Source organism: Azolla caroliniana, unplaced genomic scaffold, assembly GCF_043228905.1.
Source record: "Azolla caroliniana isolate FFs.n. ecotype wild unplaced genomic scaffold, voAzoCaro1.0.p SCAF_1, whole genome shotgun sequence".
Lineage (NCBI taxonomy): Eukaryota > Viridiplantae > Streptophyta > Polypodiopsida > Salviniales > Salviniaceae > Azolla > Azolla caroliniana.
In genome coordinates, this window is record NW_028230436.1 from 631,425 (window position 1) to 642,870 (window position 11,446).

The following is an 11,446-nucleotide window of genomic DNA, read 5'->3' on the forward strand; positions in this document are numbered from 1 at the left end:
TTGGATGCGTTCGTGTATGTGTGTGTGTGTGTGTGACATGTGTGAAGAAGGGAGGGACAATGAACCCATCCTTTTTATAATCGAAATAAAATAACAATATTTCTATTTATTTTCTTTATCGCGCGAATGAGTATGCCAAGGAAAATACAAATCATAAGCTCATCAATAGGGGGGGGGGTGGGTGGGGGGAGGGCAGGGACTGACTGCCTTGTGGGCCAAGAAATGGTTCCTAATCTTGTGGGTTTTAGTTATTTACTGGTTTGTTCGTTTTAACTGACATAACCGTCTTTTTGTTTCTTTTTACGCCTTTTTCTTTTAGCTTTAAATGTTTAAATCTATTATTATTATTTTGCGGTGGGTTTTTTGGATTTGTTTCCTTGGGCTCTTTTTCATTTATTTGGATTCTTGGTTTTCTTTATTTACTCATTTTAAATTTCCAATTTCTTTTCTTCGGGTTTCCTATTTTCATTTTTCATTCATTTACTGATTGAGTTTATTTCGATTTTGTTATGTTTGGGATTCAATTTTCATTTTATTAATTGAATCTCATCACTAATTTATGAGATAACCCACCACACCTCACCTCGTCTCCATCACCAACTCCACCACATCGGTTGGGTTGTATGGTCGCAAATGTGACCATACATACAAATGCGCACCTATAGGTTGTCTGCATTTTAAAGCTTCCACCAAATAAACGCTTTCACACTTATTGGATGGATGATGGCATTTTGCCATCCTACATCCAAAACCCATACACCTCCATTGCATAAATTGGATAATGTGGCATGCATATGATCAACCACCCATTTTTAATAAGTATCATGTAATGCGAAGAATTATTACCAATTATCTAAAATAGCATTTTGCATGATCACAAATTTTAATTACTTGCACACGTCTCTACTCAAATTGAATTTCTTGTTGATCGACATGGAGGACTTGAACCATGCAACACCACCCAACATGGAGGGATGGAACTGTGCTTCAGGCATAACTTGTCATAGGACAACATGGAGGAACTTGAATCATTTTATGTATACTACACCTAGTATGCATCCACACTTGACAATGGAAATATTTAATCTACACTTCCATACTAACTTCATTGATTTCATATCATTTTAATCTACCCATGAAATCTTGATCCTTAAGGCGTCCATCAATATCATTACTATATATCCAATTCTCACATTATATAGCTGGGTAAAATTCATCTAAACAAGTAAGAATATATTTAGGTCGATATAGCAATTGACATAAGAGTACTCCATATTGAAGTCTTCATGTTCACCAAACACTTGTCCTAAGGAAAGGCAACCTAATTCACTTAGCAACTCATTCTAGACTATTTGGGACATACTATAAGCAAACCATACATTGTTTGGGCGTTACAACCATTTATTCTAGATATTGAGTCTTTGTCAATATTGCAAATGAACCATGATACCAACAAAAAGCTTTTTGAGGAGAATTTTTTCTACATGAGACTAGGAGACTTGAGGTTTAAATTTTAAACCCATCCATATGCAAGGACAAGAATAATACAAGGGCATGCATGTTATGGCTTCCTAAATGTTGAATGTTAGGAGACCAACCTTATATGTAACCACCAATTAGCATCATTGTTCATCGTTAGAAATATAAATTGTTCCTTTATACAAGGTATATGAATTATTGATTGATACTTCTTCCACTTGCCTATATTATCGCATTGATTACTATTTTATGTTTTAATTTTCTAGACTGTAAGCAATTGTACTTACATAATCATCGAGTCCAAAAAGGATTATACAACTTTAAAGTTCACACATACTTCAAATATCAGCATTCAACATGGTTGTGTGACCACATCAAAATTATTTAATGAATGCTTCCTGTGACCAGTATAAATTGAAAGTTCACTACTTCAAGGCCTTACAATGGCTAGTTGATCCTTATAAATTGTACATTAACAGTGGCCTCGATAGAAAGAGTTTCTAGACACAAGACAAGATGTAACACAATCAAATACAATCAAATAAAAGTTAGACATATTAGAGGAGCTAGTAACTAGTTAGTTTGCACAAACCTCATTAAACTTAAAGTTGGACTACAAGTTTCTTCAACAAACAATTTGATAGGCCAATATTGACATTGTTTATGACAATACAAATGTTGTGGTATTAAAGTTCCACATCATAAATTATGATGTGAAACTTTAGTACAAATATTTCATAATGTTTATAGCATGCCAATTATGGGGAAGTTGTTTGTGCACAATGCTAATATGTACCAAACTATAAAGAAAAATTAACCAAATTGGACAAATGTAACTAAAAATCAGCAAAATCATTTATAAGGTGTTGTGGGTATCGTTCAAGCTCACATTTCTTCTCAATATCAGTGAGTGTTCTTACACACAAGCATTATCATAATAAAAACTACACATAATTTCAGTACATGAAAGCAAAGTCAAGGATTTTGGGAAATTGGAGACAACATGTAAAGAGATATCACAAAGAGAGCTTGACAAAACAAAATTCAACAAAAGGCATTTGATCGAATACCAGACCATTCCAAGTATCCAAATAGTTCAGAATGTCCAAATTATAATCCAATGGAAAATGATGGATAACAGTTCTTGTTGACGGAAAAGTCTATAACAAATGACTGATCGCACAAAAACTTAGAATTTGCCAAATAACCATACTCAATGTTGTTTGACATTATTGCAATGCTCAAATTAGGTGATTATTGGGGGTTATATGGTAAATGATTTTGCATTCAAGAGAAAGGGGAGGTGGGTCTTGAGGGCTACTTTGAAGTAGCAATAGATTACTTCCAAAAGGCTGAGGTCCAAGCTCTAAGTGGTCAAACCTCACAAACATGTGCACTTTTCATTTCAATAGGGAGCTTTGTTGCAAGGGTTTCATTTGCTAAGTGAGCTAAGCCTCCTTGTAGCCAAAAAGAAATGCATTATTACATCATTAGACAATAGATAATCAAGGGAATCAAAAGTGGTATTTCTGGTGTGACCACCGCTTTGGCTAAAAACCTTAATATAGCCAATCTGACAAGCTATGATTAGTCCATTTCTTATAGATGCCAAACAACAAAGTTTCATGCATATGATTAGAGGTACTCTTACGGATATTTCATGCATGGTAGCAGCTTTCTGTAGGTCTCCTACAAAAAATCCAAAGGTTATTAAAAATATGCTCAGGATTATGAAACACCAAATGCCTTCAATGAAATGATTCTTTTGTAAAAAGCTCATACAGTGACTCCACAGTATCCTTCCTGTGGAGCTTGGTGTATATTTGAAACGTAGTCAATGCAATGAACCAAATGAAAATTACGGTAAAAATTTATACAGTCATACTTCTATACACACTTATGAACCATACACCCTAGGGATGAGACCCAGAAACCTAGGAAACAAGAATATTATAAGTGATTCAAAACGTCGATGGGCATGAAAAATGAAGTTTTCCGATTCCTAGTACAATAGGAAAAAATACTTGTATGTTACATTTCCTTTGTAAGCTTTGTATTGTCCATTAAAGGATTCCTCAAGCTGTTCCTCCTCCACCTTCACTCGATGCTCAAAATAGAGCAATGATGCAAGGAGCAAGAAAGCCATGCTCCAGTAAGCTCGTAAAGCTATACAATATCCAGAGAAAAGAAGCATATAGCTTGCATACATAGGGTGTCGAATGAATTGGTATGGCCCAAGCACCACCAAATCCGTTGGATTCTCAAGCCTTGAGTCAACATTTTTTCCCAAAAGATAGGTCGCATAGTAGTGCAAAAGAACACCGAATGCAAGATAGATGATGGCAATCCTACTAGGCAACATCAAATTCCATAAGAAATAAAGCTGAGGTCCTTCAAAAGCAGCAAGCCAATGACCTCCAGCTATACTAGCTAGAAACACGATTTCAGCGGCATTATATCGTGGTTCAAGTCCACGAGAGCACTTACATCTTGAAAAGAGAAAAAAACACGTGTAAATGAAGAATAACAAGAGGGGCCAACCTTGGACATATCCGTTCCTGAAGCCAATCGGAACAAGGATGAGCCATGTCAAAGAGCCTCCGACAGTGATGAGTCGGTTTAAAAGCTTGTCTCTTTCACTTTCTTTTTTCTTCATTGCAACAAAGATTGAGCAGAACCCTAGAACTATAGCAGCGGGGAAAGGCCATGTTTCAAGAAACCATCGGACATAGGTCCAAAATATGAGTGTTGATGTAATGTTTGAAACTACCTTTGCAAAAATTAGCACAAATGCCAGTCTTCTTATAGTGGCAGGGATCACTAACCATGAAATTCCATTCCGAGTACGTTCCTCTTCTGTTGTTAATCTTTCTCCTTCTGCTTTTGCTTTTTCTTGTTTTTCCTCGTTTCCTCCTTCTAGTTCTCCTTCTTCTTTACTTTCTTCTTTTCCCTCTTCCTTCTTTCCTTCTTCTTTTGCTTCTTCTTTGAGGATTTTTCCATCCGAACCTGTGACTCGACGGTGATCGCCATTGGCATACACATGGGTTTTTTGCAAAGATAATGACACGCTAGTTCTATCACTTACCTTTTCTTTGCTATGCAGAGATGCTGATTGGAGGATGATCTCTGGTGAAGAAGAAGAAAATGAGGATGAGGATGATGAGTATAAAGCCACCTTCGCTAAGGATGTTGTCAATTTCTTCGAGAACCGAACACTTTCCCTTCTTTCATTTCCTCTTGCTCTGTTACGAAGAGCAAAGCCAGAAGCAGACGCTGCCATAGCCATAGCCATAGCCATGGCCATAGCAGAGCTTCAACGATTTAACTTGGGTTTACTTTGTCCTAATATGTTTTAGAACTATACACGAAATACCCCCAAAAAAACTTTTTACAATTCCCAGACCTACCCCTCCAGTTTTCCCATACATCCCCTACTAGTTGTAGATTGTACTAGTACTAGTACTAAATTACTAATAGTAGTCTTTTGCTCTCCTCAGGGGGTTTCTCTCTGAATCAGTACGATACATCAATTCTAAATTTCTATGCTCTCCTTGTCCGAGGAAAGGTAGAATCGGACCCCATCGGTCCAAACATGAGACATTTACACATTTTACGTGAGTTGAATGGTTGCTCAACATGCCTAAGACTTTTATTTGATCGACATTGCAATTGAATAGTGCACGTCTCAACCGCAAGAGAAAGCACATATGGAAAGAAAACATGAATGTTGTTTAAGGTGGAGCATTGTATCGAAGTGTCACGTTCATGTTCACCATATGCACGATCGATGATTCAGAGAGAGGAGAGAGATTATGCATCCATAGAGAGACCAATATTGACCAATAAGACCTAAGTACAAAAGTTATATTGATGTGTGTCTCCTTCCTAAGAAGGTATATTCATACATTGAAGCACCAAGTCTCCATGTGTGAATAAGGCATACACATATGCGCTCAACCTTCTTGGTGTTTTCTTTAGTGTGACACTCTTGTCTTCACCCCCTCTTAATATATCATCATAAATTTCACAAGTTGCACTATATGCTGAGCAAGTGATACTCATCCTCTACTAGCCCTTCCTTGCATACCTTACTTGCCTTTATTCAATGTCCACGACAGATTGATTGCAATCTATGAGATAGGACCCATCCCATGGCAAGGATCGAACTTTGATTCTCTCAAATTTTTTGACATTCAAGGGAGACTGATTATGATCTATGAGATGGAGCCTAACCCATGGCGAGATTGAACTATAGGGGAGAGAAGAGAGAGAACAAACACGGGAAAGAAATATCAACAACAAAGCTATTAGTTTTTGTTTTTCAACCCATTGGTGTTCAATTTCATGTTTTGCTTAAATGTTTGTTGATGTTGTAGCTTAAGGAGTGTTATATCATAACAAAAAGATATCAATTCTCTCCATTATCATTGTACATCCCCAAAAACCTTCCACACGAAACACCATATGGTGTCCAAATAGAAGGTCTTGCATAAATTAGATTTTAGACACTTGTAATCTATTAATTGTGACAAAGGAATCCTTCTTCGAAATTACATTTCTTAGATCATTTTGAGATGCTTTACTACATTTTGCACCATGAATGGTGATAAAAACATAAGAACCATTACTTGATAAATGTTTGAGCAGGAGCCAACCTCACAACTTAGGCACCACATTACATCACTCCATTGTTGTTCCAATCCTATCCACTTGCACAAATTTTGTACTACAATTGTTTCAAAGGCACGTGCACGTTAATAAGTTGGTGATAGTTCAACCTCGTTTTGATATGAGTTGTTGGTGGCACAACTTCATGGGAGGTTCCTCAACTTGGTGTAAATACATCGACACATCAACGAGATGTTGACCATTCAATGCTCTTACTCCAATTGTTCAAGGGATTGAATTGTCTCAAAGGCCCCTAGACCTAGTTCAAATGACTTTACTTGTGTGGGGGATGGGGGGACAATCTCGAGACATCGATGACCTATCCTAGTACTTACTATCTCTGCATTCAGTAAGATGTTAGGGAATTTTTTTTGTATATCTAGCTTTACCTAGGTTAGCCGAAAACACTCACCTCCCTTTAAAAACTAAGTCAAGGTCATGGAAGTAAAATCCAAGGAAGGAGTTTCCATAGCTTGAACCCATGCAACAACTCAACCACAATGTTGTTTGAGCATAAAAACATCATGTACCCATCTCACAGTATTTTGCTACACACAGACAATTTTGTCTTCGGAGTTAATGTAATAAAATAAATATAACAATATCATGTACTTCAATAAGTGATGTGCCCATTTGAAAGCGAATAATTTCACCGTCAATGAGAATGACCCATATAATCTTGGTCATCATGGACCATAGTTACAAAAGACCTATGCATCAATTGTCATCCATCACACAAACGTCAAGGTCTACTTTGGTCTAAGCCTCTGAATATATACTATGTGGTTTGCAACAACACAATGCATGGCTATTACAAGTGCGTACGTGAAGACATCGTGTGCATATGCTCTACTAGTTAAGCCTCTCCCATTGTTTTATGCAAAGAGAAGTTGTAGGGCAAATAAATATGGTTCCAAGGTGCATGCAAGTTTTGACACTCCCCATGACCCCGACAAGACGACATGATATGTAGGTTAACATGTTGGCTCTTGGTTGATCACGTGGTCTCAAGGTCTTGTTGTGGTTACAAAGGTTGAGTTGTTAGATTTGCAATGGGAAAGAAAGAAGAAAGAAAGATATATTAACGTCTTCTAAGACCAAATTTGGCCCATGAGACAATTGGTTTACAACAAAAATGGGGTATTTACCCATTCATCGAAAAGTAAAAATAAAATAAACATCCGAGGGCGTTTGGTTGTTCTTTGCATTTCTGCTTCATCAAGAGAGAGGCCGAGTGGTGTAGGTGTGTCCACCTTCATCATCTCCCCTTGTTTCTGAATAAATTACAAATATTAAATCGAGTGTAAATTTGCCATATTTCTTGGTGTATTACCTTATTACGGTCTTCATGAGAGATTAAAGTTTTATCAATCCCATGGTTGTACTTAAGGGGAGGTAGGTTATTAATGTCTATACCATTTGCAAGTAACCAACTTACTACAATGTTATACCAAGAGCTGGTGTCTCCGGACGCATATAGGGAGAGAGGTAATATATATCCATGTCCGGACGCATATAGGGAGAGAGAGGTAATATATATCCATGTCCGATAGTGCCAGGCTCCAACCATTCACAAACTAATGGCCATATTATGAGACATGATGTCTATGTCTATGTCTATCTAATGTGTATACAGATATCATACACACACATTATACATACACACAAACATAGGCATACTTTACATACACACAATGCACATCATCCATACATACATATATACACACGCAAATACAATACATACACACACATATACAATACATACACACACATATACACATATACATACATACACACGTATACATATATACATGCATACATACATACATACTTGGATACATACATGCATGCATATATACATACATACATACATACATACATACATACATACATACATACATACAGATAGACATACATTCAGTCTTAGATATGTACATCATACAGATATGCATGCCTAGATGGATAGATAGATAGATAGATACATACATATGTATATAGTAATATACATACATACATACATGAATGCATACAGATAAAAAAGGCCGAGATGTGACATGTCACACACACAGACAGAAGAACGAGAGAGGGAGGGTCAGCATCAATCACAATTATCAAGACAAACAATAATGAAGAGGGAGGAGAGGAGATGGTTTCTTCTCTGTCTGTGTCAATGCATCCTTTTACCCTGTGGGTTTAGTCAGGGTTTTAGGGTTTTCCACTTCGGGTTTTACAGAGAGACATGGCCTTTCTCTTTCATGAGCTGGACAACGAGCCCACCTCCTCATCACAGGAGCATTGCTTTACCACACCCCTGTTTCAACCTAAGAGACAGAGGAAGGCAGGCGAAATCTAGAGAGATAGATAGTTAGGGAGAAACAGAGAAAACGGTGCACAACAGGATCAGAGCATTCATTCTCTTCATCATCTCTCATATAGGCATCGTCTAAGGTCTTAATTCTATTTTGCAAGTTGTTAATTGACGATTCAGAATGTCTCTGCTCCTGTGCTCTTATTCTTGACTGCGTGACCTAAATATTAGGTTTTTCCTCTGACAGTTAGTGTGATCGGATCTCATTAGAATCTAATTCAATCCAATTAATCAGGTTGATTTCAGAGTCTTTGGATTTCTCATTGGTATAGATCAAATGAGAAACATGGATATCACTCTATAGGTTGAATTTCAGAATCGGCCACAGGTAATTTTTCTTCTTCTTCTTGCTTCTTTTTCGTTTGCTGGATTTCTTGTTTTCACAGCTTTGTAGAAAATTTAGAAATCTGCTCATTTATTACCATTTTAGATTTTCTTGAAGTACTCACTGTTTCGTGAATTTTTTCATAATTGCAAACATTCGCAAGATTTTACATAGATTAGAATTGCAGCTTAGGTTCTCTTTTTTACAAATTGAGCCTTTCTATGATTAGGATTTTTTCACAAATTGAGATTTCCTTTCAGGCACTACAGTATCTCTATACAGATAAGGGTTGTTTATCTACATATTACGTTTCTTTTAGGGTTAGGGCGTTCGACATTTTCACAAACTGGATCCAGAACAGTTTCCAGGAGCTTTGTTCCGATGGGAACAAAGAGTAGTCATTCCTCCTAAAGAAGTACCTCCCATGGAAATGGTAATACATCCAGTGTCTTCTTGTAAGAACCCAAACCATCTCGAGCTGCTTGAAGATCTCTTCAAAGACTACGGTGTCCGAACATCCACTATAGTCAAGTTTCTAGAAATGGGTTTTACAGTGAATACATTAGTGAATATGACGGAACCAGAGATAGATGATGTTATCACGACAATGATGGAAGGTTATCAAATGGAACTTCTTGTTGGAGAGAAATATGGTTTGAAATCAGCGATCCGTGCTGAGAAGAAGCGGCAAGAGGAAGAGATAGAGCAACAACGCTTGCAATGTCTTGGAAAGAGTGGAAAGAAGCATAAATTAGATGAATATAGTGGCATTGCGTCAACTTCAGCTGAGGGTAATTTACTAATAAATTTTAGCTATTATCTCCAATCGTGGGAATCTGTTTTTATAATTGTTGTCTTTGTATGTGCTTTAATTGTAACCTAGAGGGTTTTACAATAAATTCTAAGACATTCAATTCTGTTGGATGTTTGTTGCATGCATGATTGTTTTGAGACTTTGTTGTTCTTTAAACGATGGGTATTGAATATCATGTGTATCTTAGAGGGGGAACATGCTTAGGTATTGAGAATCCAATATGTTCTTCTTGATTACAATGTAGAGACATTTTCAGTCGATTATACGAGGATAGGTAACAAGATGCTATGGATTTGTTTTCAGGCACAAGAGAGCAAAGAGGGGACAATGGAATGATGATGCTCGATGCTATTGCTACTGATGGACCTTTGAACCTGAACTCTAACGAGCATCTTCAGCAAGAGCACATCCACTCAGGATTCAGTCTTCCTGGTGTCTTGCCTATGCCGGAGCCAAGTAGTGATGACAACGAGGAACAAAAGTTTGCGAGGAAGAAACAAAAACGGAGGCTATTGCGTGAACCTGGTGGCGAGGATGGTGATGACAGAACACGGGAGCATCCATTCATAGTTACGGAGCCTGGTGAAGTGGCACGCGGGAAGAAGAATGGATTGGATTACCTCTTTGATCTCTATGAGCAGTGTGCCAGCTTTCTAGATGAAGTGCAGCAAATCTCAAGAGAGAGGGGGGAAAAGTGCCCTACGAAGGTATAGAACACTGGTAATAATATATCTATCAGTACAATATGGATGGCAACAGTTTTCAGTTACACACCAAAATGCACCTAACTCTTGAGATATTTATCAGAGAATAACTCTAAGCTCTCAAAAACTAACCAAAGACCCATGTTTATTCCCTGTTACAATATGCGTTAGAACAATTTGGGTTAAAGGTTTTCCACAACACACCGAAATTCCTCGTCCTTCATGGATATTTTGCAGAGGATATCATTAAGCTCTCCAAATCCACTAGAGTACCCCAAGTTTAACATGAAATTAACTAGGATTTGCATTACTTGGAACCTCGAAGGTGGTTGTCTAAGACAGGACTAACTGATGCCACCTCTTGGTAGAGCACAAACCAAAAGACTTGCAAAACTTTGTAGAAGGGGATTGAATTGTCATTCTTCAGCCATGTGCTTCCATCTGTGTTTAGTCAGCTTGCTGATTTTATTTATCAAATGTTTAGGAAACATCAATTTCTTTATGAAAGTTTCATAGTTGATTTAATTTCCAAATTGTATGGTTCTTTCTAACAGGTGACAAACCAAGTATTCCGGCATGCGAAGCTTAAAGGCGCGAGCTATATCAACAAGCCAAAAATGAGGCACTATGTGCATTGCTATGCATTGCATTGCCTGGACAAGGAGAAATCAAACTTTTTGAGAAAGTTATACAAGGAACGAGGGGAGAATGTGGGAGCATGGCGTCAAGCATGTTATTATCCATTGGTGGAAATGGCCAGAACAAATGGATGGGACATTGAAGGTGTTTTTGTACGGAATGAAAAGCTCCGGATTTGGTACGTCCCCACTAAGCTCCGACAGCTCTGCCATCTCGAGAAGAGCAAGGATAGCGACAGTTGCAGTTAAGAATAGTGGGTGTTTTGCTTTTTTCTCATATTCATCCTTTAACTTGTTTTTCTTGACAGAATGTCATGTGCAATCTTGTTTTGCACAAATGTGTAACAATACTGCTTGATCAACAATTAATACTATTCTTGTTTTTGTTTGTGATACAGTTTTTAGATAAGGGAAGAACTTTGTAAAGCGTTGTCAATTCTGCATCTCACT

At 37.4% G+C, this 11,446-nt stretch overlaps 2 protein-coding genes across 2 annotated transcripts; one reads left to right on the top strand and one right to left on the bottom strand.

The window, feature by feature from the left end:
• Positions 1-3,455: 3,455 nt before the first annotated feature.
• Positions 3,456-4,833, bottom strand: LOC147868106 (uncharacterized). Its single transcript, XM_087315354.1, has one exon. It carries the CDS (start codon positions 4,781-4,783, stop codon positions 3,482-3,484), a length of 1,302 nt encoding a protein of 433 aa, XP_087171480.1. The 5' UTR covers positions 4,784-4,833; the 3' UTR covers positions 3,456-3,481.
• Positions 4,834-8,291: 3,458 nt separating this feature from the next.
• LOC147868107 (floricaula/leafy-like protein FL1) lies at positions 8,292-11,389 on the top strand. Its single transcript, XM_087315366.1, has 4 exons — positions 8,292-8,843; positions 9,101-9,631; positions 9,958-10,361; positions 10,913-11,389. Exons 2-4 carry the CDS (start codon positions 9,265-9,267, stop codon positions 11,243-11,245), a joined length of 1,104 nt encoding a protein of 367 aa, XP_087171492.1. The 5' UTR covers positions 8,292-8,843; positions 9,101-9,264; the 3' UTR covers positions 11,246-11,389.
• The last annotated feature ends 57 nt before the right edge of the window (positions 11,390-11,446 follow it).

Bases quoted from the DNA above. Each gene is read 5' to 3' on its own strand.
- LOC147868107 (XM_087315366.1), top strand. From the start codon at position 9,265: ATGGAAATGGTAATACATCCAGTGTCTTCTTGTAAGAACCCAAACCAT. The intron at 9,632-9,957 runs GTAATTTACTAA...ATTTGTTTTCAG, and splicing joins TGCGTCAACTTCAGCTGAGG to GCACAAGAGAGCAAAGAGGG. The intron at 10,362-10,912 runs GTATAGAACACT...TCTTTCTAACAG, and splicing joins GGGAAAAGTGCCCTACGAAG to GTGACAAACCAAGTATTCCG.
- LOC147868106 (XM_087315354.1), bottom strand. From the start codon at position 4,783: ATGGCCATGGCTATGGCTATGGCTATGGCAGCGTCTGCTTCTGGCTTT.